Here is a 23,804-nt window from a genome sequence, read left to right as displayed (position 1 = left end):
GTTCAGACAGTGATCAGAGCATCAGACCGAGATTAGTGTTGTTGTTGTTCTGTGCGTGCTGACCCAGCTAACCACTCTGTGGGACAAACAGGAAGCCATTTATCCAAGGCCAAGTTCCCCTGAAAGCTTCCTACTGCAGCTCCAAGATTGTCTTTGTTCTTTTGCGAGCCAAGAGACAATGATGATTTTAGGAATAAATAGATTTTTTGGAAACTGACCCTGGTCCAGTTATGTAAGAGGTGACAACAATCCAGCTCGGCTCTCATCTGGGTCAGACAGGAACGGATTCCATCTGACAAGAATCTATCACCTTCTGGGTGTATGGTACAGCAGAAAATCAATGATTTTTAATAAGAGAGAAATAATAATAATAAAGATTTATGATTTGATTTTGATGCACTAAGTTTCAGTTACTGAACCTGCAATAGGATGAAATGTTAAAGTTGAGATCAAAAGAGCGCAGTCAGAGAAACCACAGTGGTCTCTCATTCAGCTTAATTTCCTTTGTATGTGGACTTCCTGCTTTGATGTTTTCTGCCTTTTGTCTCTGTGTGTATAGATTTATGTTTCATGTCATGTTATGGGAGCTTCCATCTGAGTCTGAACACACTTCTCACTGTGGGCCAGCTCATAATTCACGGGCACAAAGGGTCCATACAGCTCTGATAGAGGTAATATTCTGAATAATCTTCTCTGATTTTGGCCTCAATTATCAGTTTAAAACAATGTTGTTTACAGCAATGCATCTATTGATTGTAATGTAAAAAACAGACAAACAACAACAAATCTGTCTATGACACTTTCACCTGTCTTCAATATATAAATCTTGATTTATTGTTGTTAAGATTTACTGTTGATGCTGTTATTTTGCTGAATAATTGACAGCAGAAATACTGTCAGAATCTCCTATTATCTAGTGAAAATATCAGGGGGAAAATTGCTAATTGATTTTAGCAGTGTGGTTTTACAGTCTCTAGTGAAAGACAAGTCTCTCTAACTTCAGCTTGTTTGCAATTCACACTCCACGCATTAAAAGACTTAACAAACAAGTCATTTCTGAGCTCACAGAAACAAAACCAAAAGACCAAAAAAAGGTTAAACTCCCTCCACTGGGAACTATTTTACATAATAACAAAAAAGTATTACTCAACCCACATTAAGACAGGCACATCCTGAAGTTCAGCAGAGAAACTAAGAAACGTGTAGGCACAGGCCTTTAATTCAATTTTAAACAATTCATGTTTACCTTTTTCAGACAAGCAAACTATGGTGGTTGTGCAAATGACTGTCCTCTCCACAAAAACAGACGTATTGATCGTTTGTTCAAATGTGCTGCAAAACCTGCGGAGAATAGGATGGAATTCTTGGAGAGTAGGTTGTGGTGGATGTATAGGTGACTTTGACACAGAAGACAGGAGTTTATGTCCAGTTTCCAACAGCAGTTTTAGGATAATTCCAGATTATTACAACTGGGATCTTATTTTTGTTGTTTTGGACTTCATTTCTACATGATAACACTCACCAAAGTACTTGCTGAGATCTCGGAATACAGTGACATTACTCCAATGAACCAAAGTTCATAGTTATAGTTTAATGGTGTCACATAATGACAATCTTCCCCTTATATCAACCATGGCCGTGAAAGTAGTTTTACTTGCTCATGGTTGGGATACATTGCCAGTCATCACTGCGTCAGCATGTCACCCATATGATTTAATTAAAGACAGCAGGCTTCTGTGTTAAGTCCAAAGCATTTACGATTTTTCAGGCCATTTTCTCACATTGATTAGTCCTACAGGGACAAAGGAAACAACACGACACATGAGTACTCCTGTATGTTGCAGACTGAAGAGAGTTCCAGACTTAACTTTTGTTTTGGTTTGTTTAATATGTATTTTTGTGTTGAACTAACATGACACATTGTAGATAAAACCTATTTGTATCCTATTAAAAAAATAGTAATATATAATAATATGAAATGAAAATACTACTGTACAGGCTCCACATTGCTCCGTTTTCCTCATCAATGCACACTGGCTGGTTAAGAACTGAGCTCACACGTGCACTAACATTTTGCTCAAATTCAAAAAAATCACATCATCGACTACAAAAATCACAAAAGTTGCAGTTGCTCTGCAGCATTTTCACCATCTCTTCCTTTTTGATCACACTCGGCACACTAATGTTATCTGTAACAACAAAAACAGTTGATAAGTAATGTTCAAGATAAGCCCTTAAACTGTCCTGATAGAAATCAATGGGGCTTTGGCTTTAACTTCTGATACAGTGATATGAGGCAAACATGATATTCCTTAAAATATAATGGCTTTAAAACATGTTCAGCTCATCCCTTGATTCCAAAGTCATATATCAATGAAAAGTCATTGGCACTGAAATAAATAAAGACGCTGTTAGCTATGTTAGCATTCCTCGTTGAAACCAATGAGCTAGTTGCCAGCTACCACAATCAGCGAAAAAGTGTTCTTTCCTCCAACAAGTGCCTGGTGAAGCAATATAACATGTTAAATAGAAATGACAGCTCTTTCAGAAAACAAGTTAAGGAGCCTCAGGAGGTGGGGGTGTAGAGAGCCCTCTGTGCCCCCAGACGAAGCACTGAGCTCAGGCTGTGCTGCAGGTAGGCTCCCCTATCCTTCCCAGCGACCATGGTCCTCCAAAACGTAAGTGGCACTGTTGCTTTTTTTCTCCTGACAGTGTGAGAGGGGGTATACTGTACTTCCTCTGTCCGACATCTTTGTTCATGTCCCATCTCAAACTCATGCCCTCCTCTGTCAACCCCCAGACCTCTGGGGTCCTACTGTCCAACAATGTTTCCTTCCAGTGCCCTTCCAAACAATTAGGAGCCTCTTGGTGCTAGGAGTAGATAGTAATGACCTCCCGACCTCCTCCACGAACCAAAAGGACACGGTCTAGGCGATCCATCAGGACCTCCAGGAACTCCATATCTGAGAGACACATTCTGGTTAAGGACATACCGTACATTAGAGAAACATATGTTAGCTGCTAGTTTTGAAAACCTCCATTTTTGGGTTTGGAGAATGCTTTTGTGAGTGGTGGAATGTTACTAAGTACATTCACTCAAGTACACATTTTATGGACTTGTACTCTACTTGAGTATTTCCATTTGCTGTTTGCTGCTTTAAACTTGTACAAACATACAGAGGCTAAAAATACTGGGATCAGCCTATAGTATAAAAATGTCATGTGTAAGTTTTTAATTGTAGACTGTAGCTACAGCTAATAGTACCACTCACAGGGACAATTTTTCTGCATTGAGTACTTTTACTTTTGATTCTGATTTTACTAAACTAACATTTTCAATGCAGGACTTTTATTTGTAATAACCCATATCCCCATCCCCCCTGGGGGATCAATAAAGGACTATTTTAATAGATTATTTTTACAGTGTGGTATTACGGCTCTTAATCCAAAAACGTACTCCACCACTGGCTTCTTTAGTTTGTACAGAAGGCCAAAACAGAGAGAAAAATATGCATTTTCAGATTAGCCTTAGTGGTCAACATTTTTGTAATGTAAAGTCTTTGCCAATCACACAACACCTGAAACAGTTTAACTAAAATTAGTATTCATTTATTCATGGTTAACCTAAATGTTTAGAGTAGTCTTCCTCAAAACTGCTTGCTATTCGATTAGCTTAGCAAGAAAGTCTGGAAACAAGGCGAAACAGCTAGCCTGGCTCTGTCTAAAGGTAACAATTTCTGCCTACTATCACCTTTAAAGCTCACTAATTAACATTTTATGTCTCTTTTTCGCTTCTTTGTACGGATTTAACAAACGAGATAAAACGTATTATTAGTGACCTCTGGAGGGGTTGGTAGGTAGAATTTGTTAACTTTGAACAGAGCCAGGCTAGCTGTTTTCCCCTAATTTATGCTAAGCTAAGCTAACCGCCTGCTGGCTCTACCTTGGTATTTTGTGTACAGAGTGGTCTCGATTTATTCATCAAGCTCTTGGCAAGAAAGCGAATAAGCGTATTTCCCAAAATGTTGAACTTTTCCTTTTAATATGCCAAAATGTCTTCGACTGACTAAATGACTGAATGACTTGTTGACTAAATGAACGACTGATTAGCTGAAAAAGGATACAGTTCTCATCCCCTTTCTTGTTCTTCGGTGGGCCTGGCATGTTGAGCAAGACAAGCTCTGAATTCTTGGATTTCTTGACCACCACGTCATTCAGCTTCACAGCTGTGTGCATCCTCCGCACGTTGGACTGGTTGCTACGTTAAATCACAGACATTAATAAGAACATCGGTTCGGTATCCTGCCATTCCTTGCAGAGGCCTGTTTCAGTATAATACTCTAAATCAGCAATCTACAGGAAGCATAGTATGAGTTATTGGGAATCTGATGATCTTGTAGGGAAATACAGACACATGCAGAACTCCATATTTGTCATCAAGCACCTCGATGCTCATGCAAACTGAACCTGTGATCTACTTCCACACAAGCATGCCAACACAGAGATTATTCTCACAACATGCACAGAGAGTTCATGCACAATCAAAAACTGAAAGATAGTGACTTACAGATTCTCCCACTCACTAGAAGAAGGAAGCATAAAACAGCATATCCAACATTAACGCAATAATAAGGGCTGCTCTTCTCTGAGTTTATCAGCTACTTAGATGATTTTACTGTCTCAAATCTTCAGTCCATTTTTTTAGATTATCTAGATGCAGTAGGGGTAAGATCTTGGCGCTCCTCTACCATCAAACAGTATTAACAAATTACATACAAAACCCGCATGCCAATAGCAAAATTATTGAATGCACTTAAGGGGACAAGCCTTAAATAATACAATAGGATATGACCAATTCAGTGATGAAATTCCTAAGATTCAATTGTTTTTAGCCATTCACAGCAACTACAACTACAAATGTATCACTAATAGTGCTTGTAGCTAAGTGCAATACAACATTAGCATATATTAATACACACAACAAAGATAATAACAATAATGATGAAAGTACAGCACATTAAAAAAATCTACATATGGATCTACTTACGGTTTCATATTAAACATGTCTTTAACTCCCATGCCTTCTCTGTGTCTGTTCCTCTCGTTGACCAGTTTGTCTTTGGTCCAGGTCATGTGAACACGATCTGTTGTGGCACCTGTAGCATTGTCATTCATTGTAGAATGAGACGCCGTGTTTCGGTCGTGGATCAACTGGGCCTAAACAAAGGACAGGTCCGATGATAAAAAGACAGTTTGGTTGTAGCAGTTTTCAACCATGTTACATCCTTGTTCTTTTCTAATTTGCAATTATTTGTGTTGTGTTTATTATATAAGCCAAAATATGTAAAAAAAAAAAAATAAAATAAAAAATCAATCAAAATTCCTCTCTTTTCTCTTGCTGTAAAATATTAAATACTTTTGATGACTCATCTTGAATTCGGGGGCGTATAACACCACATTTGACTGTTCGTTAGCTTGTAGGTTGCAGTAGCTAGCAGAGCAGTAGGAGGTTATATGTTTGGATGTCAGTTGGCAAAAACTTTGTTTACGTTTCCAAAAGAGCGAGATTATGCTCTAATTGATTAATTTCTCCCTTATCTTCTTTCTCATGATCTAACAACACAAGTGAGGGAGGTGTGGGTGAAGGCCAACAGTCATCTACAACTCCAGAACTCACTAGAGCTCAATATCACACTGTATCCGCTAAACCACGCCCACGTTTAAGTGATCCAGTCAAATATTTTAAATCCCTCTTGTAACTAATCCTCGCTCACATATTCTGGCTCACGTTACTGAAGCTGAAGACGCTCTAACTTCCCTTCCACTTTAAATGTCTGATTGAACTGTGACAACACTGTTATGGAATTGAACACAATTGAAATTTAACACACGCCTAAAAATGACAAGACAATGATCATTGATGCTTCACCCAGGTGAGACCTGACCTTCCCCAGTCTGATGCTTGTGCATCTCTTTATGACAACATTATTAAGTGTTCAGAGGACGCAATTGAGTGGAAATTCAAATCTTAGTTAGAATGTGCTTCATAAACACTGAAATGTAGCATATCATTCACTCTGGAGTGCCTTTGTGACAACAATGAAAGCAAAAGCAAATGAGCTTCATCCAGGCACCTGGATATTTCTTCTCTTACCTAGTAGTTAAAGTTTAAAGTGATCCAGCTGACTGGTGCAAAAAATATAAGCACAATAGAATAAAATAATTTACATTGCATAATGCAGACTTTCTAGTATTAAATCACTAATTATATTAGCAAAGGGTTTACAGTAAGTGGTCTACAGAAACCTTCTCCAACACAAAAGGTAAGATTTGTACACATAAAGGCAAAGGGAAACAAGGCATTGCACTGCAGCTGCTTGAATAGATGTCAGTGTTAAGACAAGAGGGAATAAAAGTGCAAATCCTTACTCTCTCAAACGCTACTGGCTAGTAACAACAGGATGTGGATCCTGCAGGACCCAAAACAAAACTTTGTTGCTCGAAACTATAAATATGATCCATGACATTTTTTTTTATCCAGTTTTAGTTTCCACTAAGAACAATCCATGATCTTATTTTCCCTGCAGAATGGAGCAGACAGTTTTTCAATTGAAAACACTGTTGCGGGCGGAAGGGTTAGAATCTCTGAGAAAATAACTGGATTGACTCTCATGTAGACCTCCACTACTGGGGTTCTGGTGCACATTTAAAGGCAGTGAGGAATTTGTCTTCCTCTAGTGGCAGCTTTTGGTCTCTTTGTCTCTGCCCAGTCAGCATCTCCAGTGCAGTGAATGGAGGGAAGACAGCAAACACTGAGGCTGAACATTATATCCCTGAGTTCAGCTTCTGAGGACAGCACTGTCTAAAGTATTGCTGTTGTTATGAACGGATTATGATGCGAGCAAGGGCATGATAAATGGACCATATCCTTTGGTATGCACAGGGTGTTGAGGGAAGGGGCATCAGCACCTGACCCAACTTCTTCTTCTTTATGGAGCCACGCAATACATCTGTGATGCTCTGAATCTAAGCCCATTGTCCAATCACAAAGCCAGGTTGGGGGAAGAGTTCAGAGATCAACAACAGCAGAACAGACCACAAGGAGTGATGCTACACCCTTTTCTTTGGGTGGAGGATAGCTGCATCAGTGTATTACAGCTGTAATATAATTTTATTGTGCAGTTTACAGTTTGTTATAGCATTTTCTACATCATTGTTGTAGTGTAAGCATTACATCTGAATACCTTAAAATGGAATATATTTGTTCAAGTGTGTCATAGCTCTCACATTTTACAGTGCTGCATTTTCTTATAGTGTAGTTTCACATCAAAGTTTACAAAGACATTTTTAGTGTGTTTTACAGTGTTGTGGATAGTGCTTAAGTGTATCTTAGTAACACTTTCAGTTGAATTAAACTTAATTGTCATTATACTTGCATACAATAATACAGTTTGGTCACTCCTAGATAGTAGATCTTGCTATTGCTGGTTATAACCAAGCGGCAACCTCCGGTGGAGAAAAATTAAACCAAGTGCCAAAGTGCCAAAAACTGCAGTTCCCCGAATGGCCACTTGAGGCTGGCTCCAAAAGCGAGTCAATTCCCATTAACCCCCATGTCAAAACTTTACAGCAGAAATAAACATGTTTACAGACTGGTACACAATTAATATTTTTAATGTCATATAATATAGTGCACCGTGTCCTTATAATGTTTGCGTAATGACATGTGAGTCATAAGCAACAGCATTAAGCCTGAAGTTTTTACCAGATTTTTTTTTTTTACAGTGCAAATGTTATAATGTGAGTGTACGGTACCTCTCGCTCCCTCTCAGTGCGGGACAGCTGCATCTGTTTAAGCATTTGAGACCTCTGCTCCATCATCAGCGTCTTCTCATAAGTGAAGGCTGAGATGTCACTGTCATGCTAGAGGGACACAGAACATTTGTAATTTCAGATTCTTACACAGACTTATAAAAATATAGTCCTTCGATGTATTTGCTGTAGCTAATGTTCTCATTTAGAGCAGTTTAAAGAGAACAGGTAGCCTTTCAGTATCTTACAACCTGGATCAACCATCATGAGATGCAAAAATGAATGGGAGATATGACTAAATGACTGAATTGCAAAAAGTCTCACCATCTCCACCACCTCCACCTCTGCATCCAGGCGTAGATGGTAGAGAAACATCTGGAGGTCTTTCTTCATCTGGATGGAGTTGTCGTCCATCTGGGCCACTGTGAAGATTCGCATTTTACACTTTCTCCATACCTACAGAGATAGGAGATGCATCAGTATCAGCTGCTGGTTATACAGAAGTTAAGCTGCAAAGCCAAGAGCACTAAATCCTATCTTTGATCTTACCTTAGGAGGGACGTGAGGAAGAAACTCTACATTACGTGAAGCATTAAGCATTACAACTTCCAATTTTTATTATTACAAGTTAAGACTGGCAGCCTCTACACTAAAATTAAACTGTGTGACAATTCAATTCAATTCAATTTTATTTATATAGCGCCAATTCATAACAGAAGTTATCTCATTGACACCAGGCCGCATTTGGCAGAATATCCATTTTATGCTTTATAGAACAAGACAAGACAAAACAGTTCTTCAAGTGCAAATGGTGCTAAAGCCTTTAGAGTATGAGAGTGAAAGGCCGGTAAAATAAATCACTAATAACATGTGAAAATGTTAGGGTAAAGAAGAGGGTTAAGGGGGGATTTAATTTTAATTTTATTTGTTGAAAACACTAATACCATTGATTTAAAAAGGAGGCTTGGCCTAACCATGGTACTATTTGGTAATTATAAGAAAGCAATTGGGTCTGCATTTTTTCATATAATAATCCTAAAATATCAGGCACAAGTTGTGTCAAGTTTAATTATGCATACAGTGAAGTATGTTTAAAAGCTGACTATGTTCATTCTATGTACTGAGCAGTTTTTACATGATTATTGACTCTTTTCTTGCTTTTAGAGTCTAATTTATTCTTGATATTGAATCTATACCGAGTCAAACTGCGTTTCCTTTGATAATACTTATAGTTTACTTCATAAAAACCCACTAAATAATCTAAAAGGAAAACTGTTTAGACAACAAACGCAAACACACACACCTTGTGTTGACTAAGTAAAAACGGCAACAGCATGAGCAGTCCACCGTCATGTACGATCCACCACACATCAATGGTTCCCTCCTTCAGACGCTCCTGGTTACCAGGGAAATGGTCGATGTTCTTAGCAACCAGCAGAGCCTGATGAGCTTCCGTCGTCTCTCTCACTGTTTCTGCAGAGAGAGAGAAAGAGACAGGGTTGTGGCGGAGCATTTGAAATGTTTCTATGTAAGGGCTGTGGGATACAGCCACATAAGTTCTGTGTCTCCCCCTGCTGCCCCCCCAGTCTTTCCCTTGAGTCTTGAGTCCCTTTTAGAGATAAAGATTCCCTCTACTTGTTGCTGGAATGACAGTAAAGGCTACAACTCCTTTGCGTCTTCAAACCGCTGAAATCTTGTGTAAAATCATAGCCCATACCAGTGAAGTTGTTAGTAAGATCAGAGAAAAGCGCCTATTAGAAATATGGGACATCTTACCTTTGAATTCAGGCTGGTAATGGTATATTAATTAAGGTATACATATCAGCTTTGTTAAGTGTTATTTCATTAATACTGGAGAATTGTCTGCTTTGATTTTATTTTGTCACACACTTCCTTCGAGACGCTCTTGTGCAGTTTACCTATGAAGTTCCTCCTTGCAGAGGAGTCCCGGGCTTGTTTCCAACCTGCTGGCCAGGCCATCAGGACAGCATTGTGTTTCATTCCTCCCAGTCCTGCTGACTGGATGAGCAGGGAGAAACCATCTCGCAGGTTGGACGACACCACCACATGGGAGAAACCCTTCATCCGCTCTGCAGCCATGGCTGCTTTCAAGTTCTGCAGGGACCAAGTGGTGAAAAGAAAACGTAGGGAAAAATAAGGATGATAAAGGATAAGAGCTGTTTCACATGATGAATTGTGTTTTCCTACTTGTATAAATATGAATCAGGGTAAATGTAAGGTTCAGGTTCAAAGTGATACTGGTTTTTAACATGACTGACTCTTTGAAAGACGACTGACTTTGGTTTGTATTAGACTATAAACACACTGATACTCAAGCATGACCAATGATGACGTGATCTTTTGTGGTGAGTTAGCTTACATAATAAACCATCCATCATTATTAACTCCAAGCTGAATGTTACCCACTGGCACATTTAAAAGGTGATAATATGTTGTGTAAACGTGTTTTCATTAAATCTGTTAATGCTTTAAAAAGCATTCATTCACTCATATGAAAGATAAGAAAACAAATTATACATCATTCCTAACTCTAAACTGACCAAATCAGTTATTTCATATTATGTGAATTGCATTAGCCTACACATTAGCTCTAATACTATAACAGCTGGATTTTTTAAATGTAATTTTAAATTAAAGAATTTATACAATTGTGTTGTGACTCTTAAAATGTCCATATTTATATAATTGTATATATATATACATATATACACACACACAGAGACACACAGAGACACACATATATATATATATAAAGTTCAAGTTAAAAACAAACTCGAGTCATAAGCTGTTGCCAAGTGTCTTGCAGCACATGCCAAACTTCATTCATTTTAATTTTGTTCATAGTTTGATATATACTTTCAGGATCATATCACTTTAAAATTATTGTAACTCACTCAGTGGCCACTTTATTAGGTACACCTGTACAATTTAATGCAATTCTAAACATTATAAACTTTGTAAAGGCTGAGCTGTTGTATTGAATTGCAATAGATTGTACAGGTGTACCTAATAAAGTGGGTACAGAGTGTATGAGTTTAACATGGTGTTTATGGTAATTCGGCAGTTGGTGTTGTCCAGTCTAATTAATGTAACCTTATCTGTTGCATGGGAAGCAGCATTTAACACTGGGTAAAAAGGTGACATTTCCCTACTGTTTTTTCTGGACACTGAGTGGAATGCAGCAGCAGTGTTTTTCAAAGTCATTGATTTCAATCTCATTTTAGTGTAAAGTCTGCATGCTCTCCCAGTATTTCCTCCCAAAGTCTGCTGCACTGAATATTTTGAATTACCTGTATTAAGGAATTGAGTGGGACAGATTGTCTATCTATCTGTGCTACCTCTAGAATACCCAGTAGACCTGAACACTGGAAAACCATGCAGAGGACTAAACAGGCAGAGCAGATGACTGAACAAATTGACAAACCTGCTCTCCAGTCTTTGCATCATTTCCCCGGGTCATGTAGGTTCCCTCCAGGACCGAACAGACGATGGTCAGTCCCTTTCCTGCTTTGAGCTGCGTAGTGAAGGACAGGAGACGAGGGTGTTTCACCACCAGGTTTGAGTCCAACTTACACAACACCAACAGCTGAGGCCTGAAGAGAGAGAAAACAACAAGTAGTGGAATACAAGAAAAAACTGAATGCTAAACAAGCATTAAGAATAAAATACAACTTATGATATAAATGCAAACCACGTACATGTTAAGTAGATTATATGAGTGGAAATTATAGTACTTAGCATCATGGAAATATAAGATACAGTATATTAATGGAAAGTGTACCAGTTTTACACATCAGTCTGTTTACAGGTAATCTCTATAAACAGATATCTGCATATGAAGTCCGTTTGTAGTCCGAATAGTATTGGCCAATCACGTTTGAGCAGGCTTTGAGCAGTAAACGGTCTGTGTGGAGAGCAAAAGAGAACACATTGGCCGAAATGCAATCTCGGAGGCCATCGGCTATCGTCTGACGACGATTTGGCTTTTTTTTTTTATCAATCTTGGAACTCTAGAGATTAGCTTTTTATAAGCTTTTTAAAAATGTATCTGCATTAAAATTGTCGTCAGATGATAGCCGATGGGTTCCAAGATTGCTAATCGGACTGTAAACACTAACCAGTGCACGGAAGAGGAAGTCTTGGCCGGGATATCCGTTATCTGGATATCTGCTGGCTACACCGGAAGCCCCGAAACACTGGCTGTTGCCCCCAGAGGCTAAATTGTTGTGAGACTACATTAGCCTACAGGCTACATTAGCTGCTACTAACATAACACTCCTGAATCTCCACTTGAACTGTCAGTGGCTGAGTTGCATTGTGGGTAATGTAGGCGCCAGGTTTTGACAAGGAAGAAGATTGAGTGGAATACAAAAGACAATATCTCTGGTTCTGCTGCATCAAATGCTTTAAGATAAATTTTTTCGGACATTTTTGCTTTTACTTTGATAGTGACAGCTGCAGAGAAAGACAGGAAAGGCAGGGGAGAGAGGGATGACATGCAGCAAAGGGCCACAAGTTGGAATCAGCCATAATGTTATCCGCTCTACCAGGTGACTTACAGGGGCGCCCTGCTGCATCAATTTTGATGCTTTTCTTTTAAACTATCCATCGTGAGTCTGAGAGTGTTACAGTGGAATGCTTAATTTGTGCTGTAGTTTCCTTTACTCTATTTTAGATCTATTTTTGCCATATAACATACACACACACTCACCTCCAGTTTTTGGTGTGTAGTGGTGCTTCCTCTAGCCGGATGAGAGCATAACGGGCTGCATTTAAGGACAGACCTCTGATCCCGTCTCCCCATTCCTTCACTGCCCTGCAACCAAAAGGTCCAAACAGGAAGGTTTCACTTCTTTTTCAAATGTTTAAGACAGTCAAATGTTTTATCCAGTTGCGTGCAAGATTTTAAGCTTCCTCTACTGTGTTGACAGAGATGTTTGATATTACATCCACATCTCCAAGCACACAATTCATGGGTTTTAAAATATATGCTTATTGACAGAAGGTATCATTCGTGTGGCAGGGAGCGAGTGGTTAACCAGATGATCTGATTCATACAAAATCTGCCCTCCAGGGTGTTTAGGAGGGGCAAACAAAGCTTTGGATATCTATAAATCGAGAGAGAAATTATGCTTCATTTAACTTCACAAAAAAAACTTGACTGCATTTATTTTCACAACACAAATCAACTGTGGTTAGTTACCAGTAATGGAGAGTTTAAAGCAGTTTTGATTTGATCTCTTGCCCTGAAACCCCAGACTCACCCCCTGTACTCAATGTATTTGTAGATACAGCCGGCTATCACCATGGCAATTAGGGCGTAGTACCAGGAGGAGATGAACATGAGAGAGAGACACAGACTCATCCCTAAGAAGGACAGGGTCCTACAGAAGAAACACATACAGTTTAATCAAAGCCTTGGAAGCTTACATCTTACATAAAATTTGCAGGATTTACTTTGTTGCAGAGTTTAGTTGGAAGCTGTTCTTACCAGTGATAGAACTTGAAGCGAGGTCTCCAGTTGGGGGTACGGAGCAAAGTCTGAACCGCACAGGCCAGGTTAACGAACAGATAGCACATGAGGAAAAACCTGAGCAGACACAAAGACAGAAAAGATCATCACAGAAAGTAAGGAATGTAATTAAATGCACATCACTTTGGCAATAAAAGCAACACAGACTGAAAGCAAGTGGGATAGAAAGTGGATCAGTTTTATGTATTTTCTACAGTGTCAAACCACGTACATGGAGAGGATGGGGGCCACAGCATCCAGAGAAGCAATGAGGATTCCTATCTCACAGATCCCAACTGTCAGCAACAGAGCCCAGGTGGGCTCACCATTAGCCTTCCCATGACCAAAGACCTGAGAAAGACAGGAATATAGAGAGAAGGTCTGATACAGTGCTCCATTATCATCAAGGTCTAATAGTACAGTAGCTGCCAGATACAGGTGCATAATTTTCATTTGCATTATATAAAATGTGTCATTACTTCAGCACTGATTATTTTGTGGCTTTTTGGTCATGTATCAATCACAAATGCCAGAAAGAACAAGCAATCTCAAGGCATCACCTTGAGCTCTAGGAAATTGTGATGGGTATGTTTTTTTTTTTACTATTATAGATTATTCTAGGGAAATGCATTCAATGCGTCTATTATACCTCAAGGACATACACATTGGGCCTCACGTAAGAACATTTTCTGATTCTTGTCTTAAATCTCTCATTTTTTTTTCTATGAGGTTTGTTCGTACGAGTGTTCTAAGTCAGATTCACCGAACTCTCTTCATTGGACAAACTTTTCATCAATAGCTTGTTTCAGCCTGATGTATACCACCTGTTCATGAGGAGGTGCACGTTTTTGAAATGCCATCATTAGCATAATCGACGCCCCTAAAAATTGCCATATTACTGCCTGTTCCACTCTGTTTGTGGGCAAGTTTCATTCACAAAAATGTTACCAGAGAGTATAAAGATATAAAGAGGTAATGGTTTTACATAAAGATAGATGCTAAAAAACACCTTTCTATAGCAAAGCGGTCCATGACTGATTCAATTCAATTAAATTTTATTTATATAGCACTCTTTATAATATTGAAGACTGATATGAGAGGCTGTCATGTGACAGTGACAGAGATATTAGACGGGATAATATTATAGCCTACAGTAGGTGATGTTACACTGTCGAGTACAACAGAAGATGAAACAGGACAGAGACACTGAGGCAGCTGTCGGATTGAGAGAACATTCCTAACAACTACTGTAATGTAAAGTTGCTGTGCCAATAAAAATCATAAAATCAAAAAAAAAAAACTCCCAGTAAATTGGCAAACCATGATGATAATAATAATTGTGAAATTTCATTCGTACCTGACAGAAAATTGTAAGCACGATAAAACTGGTGAATGCCACAGATTCTCTTAAATCACTTCAAACAAATCTTTTTGTACAAGTGGTTCTTGCACTTGTACAAACAAGTTGTTCTTGTGGCAGATTGATCTTCATTGATCATAAACATCTTGGGGTCAGAATATTGAGCTTTTCTTTTGGTTGGTTAATACAATTAGTCTGGCTTTGCTCTGTGGCTTCATGAGCTTGGAAAACCTCCTGTGGCCTGTTTTGGCTCCTTGTTTTGGTGAGAAACACTGATTGTAATTTGTTTATAGGAAAACTCCACAGGGCACTTTTAAGTCAAATATAACTTATTTCCTGCAGGTGCTTCACAGTAAAATCTTTCCAGTAAAAAGAACTGATGATGCCTTTCACTGTGCAGTAGCTGCAAACTGTCTTAAGTTGAAATCAGTGACTTGAGTTATCACCAATCAGTGGCTTAGTTAGGTTTTAAATGAGGTTATAAGTTGGTTTAACTCTATATTTGGAGTTTTGTAAATTGCTCTACTGTGGCAGAAGTGAACCGTTTAGCAAAATCAAACCTCCAGCACACATAATAAAAAGGTAAGCAAAGCCTTTGAACATGCCATCACTGTTACTGCCTTAGCCTCATGTTGAGCAAAAACTTTATTAAACTAAACTGGCCCAGTAAAGTCCTGTGCTAATCTAATCCATTGATACACAACAGTGGTAATAGGCGTGTGAAGAAGCTGAAAAGACCCATTCAAGACCAAATAAAGAGGTAATACAATGAGTCATCTTGCGATTGTAAAAGCACACAGGACTGTAACATATGAAAAACAAAGATCTTTCTGACACTGACCTGTAGGAACGGGATGATGCCATCCCGAGCGATGGCCTGCAACAGCCGGGGGGCGCCAGTGAGGCTCTGAAGCCCCGCCCCACAGCAGGAGAAAAATGAGCCAATCACAATCACCCAAGGTGACGGCCAGGCCAGAATACCAATTACCGGGTTCTTCTTTACTGAGTAACCAAACCTGAAATACCCACAAGCACGCATTCAGTTTACTAGGAGTGCTAGGTCTATTCATTATTATAACGACTAAGCTGCTATGACCAAACAGGCTGTACACCCTAATATGCACAGCATTTTTAGGAACAACTGGAAAAACTGAACAATTTACATTTCACTTCACTGTAAAACACTAGATATTGATTTCAATCTTTCGTTATTTCGACAACAATGATTCTGTCTCTAAAAACAACTATTTTTAAAAGCTTTTGATCACGTACAATAAGCTGTAAAATACCAGTGCGCCACCATTTGTTTCTCTAAGGAGTTTCGATGAGTAAGAAGTCAATTAAAAAGACACTTACTTGTCTCTCAGCACCACTCCTTCAATACAGGCTCCAAACAAGACCACACAGGAGATGTCTGACCATGAAGTTAAGATGGAAATACTGTACATGCACTGTGCATTTACTTTGCAGTATCAGCCTGATCTGTGACATTATAACACAAATAAATAAAAACATACCTGACAAAATCTCTCTCTGTCATCAACTGTTTTACCTCCTACACATGAATATTATGGTTGTGTGCACATACAGAAATTGGTTTATGTTGTGCTGTGTATATACTGCATCAGCTGCACACACACACTCAGAAAGAGTCTAGAGGATACAGATGAAAGAGGTGGTGAGAATAGCCATTATGGTTCCTATTGGGATGGACCTCTGGGCATCTCTGAGATCACCAGACCTATTAGAACCAGCCATTATACCTGAAATAACACACACACACACACACGCACAAATAAAAAAGTCAGTGGTGGAGGAAGAATAAGTAAACATATCAATGCCACAGTGTGAAAATACTCCATTACAAGTAAAAGTCCTGCTTTTTAAGTTTTACTTCAGAAAACATGTAACACATATAACATTTAACTTGCTGACTTCTATTAAAACAGGTATACGCAATGGCAGATATTTTCACTTGTTTTAAGAAAATGAGACTCAACAATAGGCACAAATGACTTGGTAAGTTGAAGATTTTTGCAGTGTTTGCACTTTCCAAAAAAGTAACTCAAGCGATCAGATAAATGTAGTGGAAATGTAGCAGAAAATGGAAATACTCAAGTAAAGTACAAGTACCTAGTTACCTACTTAAGTTAGTTACTTTACACCACAGGTAAATGAAAAGGTCATTCCACATTGAGCACATAAAGCCTCTCAAATAATGTCAGTATACTTATTGGATATAATCTCAAGACTCCTAACGTATTAATATTTGTTTCGAATTTGACTAAATCATCTACCTGTGACAGAGGGGAAGTATATTCCCACTAGCAGAGTGAAGTAGGTGGTGATGTCATTGAAGACGTAGAGCTTATAGATGTCTTTGGATGTGTCCTGGACTTCTACTGAAGGCTGGCTTTTCTTCTCTATGAACATACCAGCTGGACCATAGTTGCCCCACAGGTTGTCTAATGGAAAGACAGACAGAGAAAAGCATCATCAGCTGGATGAACATTAGGATTCATTCTGTGGGGCAATGAATATCTTGTGGACAAAGTCATTTAATCATTTAGCCTGAAGGTGGCACAAGATGAAATAAGCTAGAGGAGAGCTCAGATTCCTTCCTGTCCTCCTTCTCACCTTTGATTACTCCGCTCAGGAGCCCAGGTATGGCCTGTATTTCTGTCAGGTTGTTCAATGTGAAGTAATCATCACAGGTTGCGTTGGGATATTTACTGTCACAGAAGATGCTCCACAGCTTGGTGGTCACAGTGTTGTTTTTCACAACCTCCGTTTTTGCGCATGTTTCAAACACTTCATTCTTCAGAGATCGGTTTCCCAACAGACAGACACTGAAGAGGAGAGAGAATAGTGTAGTGTAGTTAGATGGAAGCTGCTGTACCTGTTGTGATAGATGGAGCTCTGAGAAACATATGCCTTAGAACAACTGAGAAGTAAAAATGAATGTCAGAAAACTTGGCAATGAATACCAACAAATGAAGTGCACAGATTTATCCTCATCTGTACTTTTGCATCAATATCAGGCGCTGGAGGAGTTCAATGTGGCATTGTGTTTATAAAAATATTTCCGTCTTTAAAACATGCCAATGCTTAATGGGAATTGGTTATTTAGCTGTTAGTAACTCACTTGAAATCTGGTGGTTCGATCGCCGTTTTGATGACTCCTGCATAAGTGGCCATGATCGAGAGAACCACACAGGCCAGAAACACCAGAGCCAGTTTGTTCACATACCTGCAGAAATAATAAATGTGAGTCTGTGTGCTGGTGTGTGTGTGTGTGTGTGTGTGTGTGTGTGTGTGTGTGAGGATACTTACTTCACCCCTACAAACACTACCAGCGCCATCAGGAGCAGGCAGCATGTTCCGTACACACGCATATTGTTGAGCATTGCTGCACTTTCGCTTTCTTTAAACACTGTTGCTGTTGGAACAATGTACGTCTGGCAGTGGGGAGACAGCAAAAAGAGAGTGAATGTACATTAATATACAGCACAAGTGACACTGATGTGGCTGACCTCTTGTCTGTCAGTGTGGTAACATACCAGCAATATCTCTATGGTGCCCAGTATGTACATGGATCCAGCGAAGGTGGTTCCGAGGTAGAAACAGAGACCCACTGCTCCTCCAAACTCTGGACCCAGTGATCTGGAGATCATGTAGTATGAGCCACCAGCTTTTGAGAAATTAAATCCTGGTTAGACTACTAACACATGTATTCCTTGGTATTTCAGACTTTATTTTGTAAAAGTTTGGTAACACTTTATTTAACATTTTCCACTGGGGATGGGGGGGGGGCATGTCCTCCTCACTTTTCACAATCCTCTTTTTGCCCCCCACAGTTTGATTGATTCACTAAAATACCTCTAAACTGAGTCCCGTCATTGTCTAACCACCAAAATCCAGACAGAGAAGTTCTGAGTTGATCAAAATGTTAATGTGCTCATCTGATTCGCCTTCAGTTATGCTCACAGTAATGAAGAGCAGTAGGGAGTGAATAGGGCCTTCAGGCAGTATACATGCTGCCCTATCCTATTGGTGGAGGTTGTTGTGGCTGTATGCTGCCCGCGAAGAAAACTGCAGATGCTACTCAGGGCTGAAAAAAGTCTTACCTGTTTTTATTTCTAGATGATTCTCCAAAGACAGAAGCACTGATCATTAATCAAAGATAATGCAGTAAAAGACAGTGCTCTTTGTAGTAAAAATGGAAATAAAGCATTATTTATTGAGTTTAAAGGTTTATTGTTGACAGTTGAAATAGTAGTTTGAATTTTGTTGTCAAACGTCTTTTTATAACATCATAACATTATTTATCATATGGTATCAGGTCTTTATCAAGGAAATATATAGGTGATTTTAGGGTTAGTGCATTAAAATGTTAAAATGCAGCAATTTACCGGGCAGTTTTTTGGGGGTATACTACCATTATTATAGAAAACATGATAAATAATTTAACCAGAATTTTCATATACTGTTATTGGCTAGATTATATACAGTTATATAAATGACGAAAATAACATTTCTATACTTATAGGGGGAGGTGAAGAACCTTTGACTTAATTCCCTGGATCTCTGTGAGTATTTTCCAGTCATTAAGAGAAGTTCTTTCGAGGAAACCTGTAAATCCTGAATCTAGACATCAACAGCTGCATATAAACTCTACTTTTTTTTTTTGGCTTGTGACCCCTTGTCTTGTATATCTATTTTGAGAATAGTCCTTCTCAGATTGCTGCATTTGAATACTTTCAGAGGCCTGACCATAAGTTAAATTATCCAACAACCAAAAAAGCAAAGATTAGAATAAAGTTTGAAAAAATAAACATAATTTTGTGTTGCTGCTGTTCTCCTATCTTGTTAATCATCTCATAATCCCCCAGATGTATCTTGTGACAACAGGTTGAGAACCACAGTAATGTAATAGATCATTTCCTGGTTCTTGATAAGTACTAAAATAAATGGGTGTGTACTTACTAGGTGTACTGTCTGAGAACATTGCCTCTATTTTCCTTATAATGACTTAGTTTTTTCTGGGAAACTTCCTGAGAACTTTTTAAGAACTGTAAAATAAGGCATCACCAAATTATTTTATAATTTTTTGTTCACCACAGAAATGCTGTTGGAGAAAGGGTGAAATGTATTTATTTATTTACTTTTTTGCAATGTTTTTGTTGTGTCATGATGCAATCACCATAATATATCTACATATGGCTGTTGGTCAGTATCAATCACTTTGCCAGGTCCTTCGAATTCTGGCAGTGGTGAATGAAAATACTACTCTCTATTTCCTTTTAAGTTGCAACTGCAGTTGCAAGCCATTGCATTTAAATATTGCTAGTGGAATAGAAAAAATAATGAATACAATATTTCAAAACGTACCTGGGACAACTCCATTGGTTGCTATGGCGCTCATTGAAATGGCTGTGAGCAAGGTCTGCGTGGAGAGAAAGAGGACAGATGTTAAGTTCTGGATGGAAGAAAAAAGAGGTGAGCAGGCTGTGCATGAAGAACATTGTTTCAATAATCAGTTTTACAGATATACTGTAATTTCATACTGTCAGTGTTTTATTCAAGCTTGCTTGTTAAGTCACATATTGCTTTTTGCTCATTTAAAAGTGTATTATAATCACTCATTAGTGTATAGGGCCGGGTATCATTTGAAATGTTTTGTGTGCAGATACTTGAGTTTCGGTACTGACACCAAAGGGAGGAGGATATGTAATACAGAGTAAAAAAAAGGTAAGTTAAATTACAAGTTATCAGGCAATCTGCTACAATCAGTAATTCCCATGCAAGTCCACAAAGTCCTCCATTTAATGTCCGGATCGTGTATTCTCCCAAACAGGAAAGAAAGGGGTAGAACTGTAGAATTGAAATAGCTTGTCCTTCAAGAAAAAGCTCTAGGCCTCCAAGTCTATGTATTATCTTTTTAGATGATTTATTATTTTAAATTGTATTTCAGTGACTTTATTAGTAATTAGACCACATCATATCCCAGTCACAGTTTAGTTTGGAGGAAGTTTTGAATGTCTTTCTTCAAGGAGGAAGTAAATACACCTTGTGGGTTCGCTTTAAGGACAAATGAGACATGAATAAATGAAATATGCCTGGAGATTATTTTTTTTAAAGATACTGTTCGGCTTTTTTTTTTAATTTATTGGAGAGAGTGAGGTGAAGAGGAAATGAGGGGAGAGAGAAGGGCATGACATGCAACAAAGGTCGCCAGCTGGAGTCGAACCAGCGACCTTGCGGTTATATGGCGTGCGCAGTAACCAGCTCCGATGCCTGGAGATAGCTAAAAAACAATCTCATCTGTGAGAATATTAAAGGTTATCAGATTGTCCTTCTTAATCAGATCGCCGACTACATTAATCTCTCTATCTGCCCATGGGGAAGAGGATTTGGGTTCAAGGCCAGGTGGGAAATCAGGTTTCAGGAACAGAGGTGTGAGAGGACAGACCACTACAGTAGTAGACCACACAACTACAGTAGCCTTTAAAACTTCCTTGTTAATCACCAATCTTTAAGAGTATTTTGCAACCAAAAATGACCTCTGACCTTATTTTTTGCCCATGATAAGAGATGACCAAGGAGTACAGGAGAGACAATTGAGAACTTTGTTTAAATAAAATGTAAATAAAAAATCCTGTTTAGACTGATCAAAGTAAGCAAGTAATTAAATAAATCTTTATTTATAAAACACTTTTCAAAATCGGGGTTTCATTGTGCTTCATAGTTACAAAAAAAAAGACAATAAAAAGCATTTGAATAATATTTAAATCAAAGTTAAGCACAGACTGTTCACAGAATAAGAACAAATTGGGGCATAAAGGCATCTTTGAAAGGCCTTTGAGAATAAATAGGTGTTAATGATCAAAGACTAAGCTTACACGACTGGGAATATTAGATGCCACTGGGAAACCTAGTGCTAAAACACAGTTTAGGCATAACATGTAAAATTAATATGGTTTAATACCCAGGCCTACGAATTACAAGGGACCTAGTAAAATGCAAATCCAAACCGTCTCCTAAACAGCACCACCAGCATCATATCTTCAGGCTCTGTCATCTCTTGGGTCTAAAGCATCAGACGTGTGTGGGTATATATTGGAGGAGGGTGTTGCGTGCAGATCGTTCACACCACATCACATGAGTGTTGAGCAGTTAAGTTCAAACATTTCAAACACTCAGCTCTTTGTCTGGCCATGTGGAGCTACTGACGTACAAACCTCAGCTGTAAATAAGATTAATTTTCTGCTTGTTTAGAGGACTCTCCTCTGAACTCAGGCATGGAGATTAACACAATGTTGTTAATCAACACGCCATAAATTCAGAGGAGGGTGTATTGATTGGCCTCCAGTTTGTCTGTCATGCCATAAATCTTAACTCAATTTCAGACATGTCATTGTTCCGTTCAGGTATTTATAGAATGATGAAGAATGGCCAAGAGGGGCTCTGTGTGTTTGTCTTTCCTTCATTCACAGTATCATTGATGCTACTAGTCACATTTTGATAAAACGTAGTGAAAAGATGCATCTCATTTCAAATATATACATACATATATATATATATTTTTAAATTGTACTTACTACACTCAGTTTGACACCATTTTCGTTCCAAGTCAATATGTTTGGATAATTTCTAAATTACTCACACAGATGCAGCACATGGAGACGATGGCGAAGGATCCCAGGATTCCTGCTGTACCAACGATCCAGGTGAGACGCAGAAAGAGAATCACACCCAGGATGTTCTGCATGCAGGGCAGGTAAACTCCAATGAAGGTTCCCATTTGGGGCACCTGGGGATGGGGTTAGACAGATGATTCCAATGAAACTCAAAATGTTAATAAATTAAACTATCCTGTACATCATATCCTTGATTATCCTTTTGTGATCTGTAATGTGCCAAAGTAAGTCAAACCTATATAATGATGTTTGTTGATAGTGGCACATAGTATATGGGCAGAGGAAAAACGGCATGCAACAAACCCCCCTGATTCGAACCCAGGATGTTTCAGTTAAGAGCACAAGGGACGCACCAGACCACTAGACTGCCAGGACACCTAAAATACAGACTAAAAGTATACGACCTCTCTAACCCTCGCACAGCGGGTTAAATACAATTCCAGCATGATCGGAGCCTTTCCTCATTTCCTTCATTTTACATTACTAAAGATTGTTTTCCATTGTGCTTTTGACATGTTATGAGGTATTAAAGTAATTATTCTTTCCTTGCGTGTGTTTATCATATTTGATATTTTAAAACTAGTAAATAATACTAAAAATTGCAACTTAGTCTAACATGCAACAATAAAGCTGTGTAAAAGCTAGCTTTGGAGGGGTCTTATTTATTAGCACATTGGCTTGAATGAGAAAACGAAGCATTTAATTTTAATAAACTGCTCTGTGAGAACTTCTTTCAAAATGTTAAAAGATCCCCTCCTGACATGTTTCAAGATACATACTGTTTTGAGTAATCATTTGTGTCTGTTTTTCCACAAAAACGTTAAATCACCTGGTAAAAAAAATGATTCCTTCTCCCTCATTGAAAAATCCTATGAAAGTGCAAATATTGCTCATTTTAAATTGTTAACCGCTGGACACAAGATGTCTCCTACTTCAATGAAAAGTCCATTCTCAGCATACGTGTGCCGGAGGTTTCAAATTGCCACTTTCAAAATCAGCTCGTAAGTACACGTCTTCAACTCAGATTTGAGGTGAGCACAGAGAAATGTTCCCCCTTCAGCAGATGAATGTGAAAACAACCCTCTAGTGTCAAACTCCGAATATGCATCATTCTGTTCAAACATCCAGGTGACGGAACAATAAGCAAAACACATTTTCTAGTGGATGGAAATTTTAAGGTTTATAGATTATGACACAACACAACTTGTCATTTCTGGCCGTACTGTACCGTACAGATTGAACTGAGAGTCTATGGGGTTGCTTTCTATGCTCGTTGGAATGAAAAAGGAATGAATTAGGATTGTCAAAAATTATTTACTAAGTTTTTCAGTTTTAGTGGATGTGCCTAAAAACAGTCCAAATAAAAGGAAATATAAAAAATGCAAAGAAAAAAAGCGAA

The 23,804-nt window shown here is 38.6% G+C and overlaps 1 protein-coding gene across 2 annotated transcripts in view; it reads right to left on the bottom strand.

Annotated features, from left to right (window-relative positions):
- Positions 1–1,570: 1,570 nt before the first annotated feature.
- The window catches only part of LOC122886674 (solute carrier family 12 member 7-like), a 38,418-nt gene continuing 16,184 nt past the window's right edge, over positions 1,571–23,804 (bottom strand). Inside the window, exons 5-27 of one of the 2 annotated variants that reach the window (XM_044219151.1) lie at positions 22,372–22,518; positions 20,097–20,151; positions 18,266–18,396; positions 18,039–18,163; positions 17,851–17,955; positions 17,343–17,554; positions 17,003–17,170; positions 16,370–16,468; positions 16,062–16,119; positions 15,547–15,721; positions 13,578–13,696; positions 13,325–13,423; positions 13,098–13,217; positions 12,545–12,649; positions 11,258–11,426; positions 9,732–9,927; positions 9,116–9,285; positions 8,137–8,268; positions 7,816–7,923; positions 5,048–5,217; positions 4,568–4,582; positions 4,125–4,258; positions 1,571–2,963 (exon numbers count right to left, since the gene is read on the bottom strand). In XM_044219151.1, the coding sequence (XP_044075086.1) occupies positions 2,872–2,963; positions 4,125–4,258; positions 4,568–4,582; positions 5,048–5,217; positions 7,816–7,923; positions 8,137–8,268; positions 9,116–9,285; positions 9,732–9,927; positions 11,258–11,426; positions 12,545–12,649; positions 13,098–13,217; positions 13,325–13,423; positions 13,578–13,696; positions 15,547–15,721; positions 16,062–16,119; positions 16,370–16,468; positions 17,003–17,170; positions 17,343–17,554; positions 17,851–17,955; positions 18,039–18,163; positions 18,266–18,396; positions 20,097–20,151; positions 22,372–22,518 (2,904 nt within the window). In that variant the 3' untranslated portion in view covers positions 1,571–2,871. The remainder of the gene's footprint in view (positions 2,964–4,124; positions 4,259–4,567; positions 4,583–5,047; positions 5,218–7,815; positions 7,924–8,136; positions 8,269–9,115; positions 9,286–9,731; positions 9,928–11,257; positions 11,427–12,544; positions 12,650–13,097; positions 13,218–13,324; positions 13,424–13,577; positions 13,697–15,546; positions 15,722–16,061; positions 16,120–16,369; positions 16,469–17,002; positions 17,171–17,342; positions 17,555–17,850; positions 17,956–18,038; positions 18,164–18,265; positions 18,397–20,096; positions 20,152–22,371; positions 22,519–23,804) is intronic. The other variant, XM_044219153.1, reaches the window with a different exon arrangement.

This window comes from Siniperca chuatsi, linkage group LG13 (genome assembly GCF_020085105.1).
Source record: "Siniperca chuatsi isolate FFG_IHB_CAS linkage group LG13, ASM2008510v1, whole genome shotgun sequence".
NCBI lineage: Eukaryota > Metazoa > Chordata > Actinopteri > Centrarchiformes > Sinipercidae > Siniperca > Siniperca chuatsi.
Note: the sequence above shows the minus strand (reverse complement) of the source record. Positions and strands in the feature narration are given on the sequence as shown.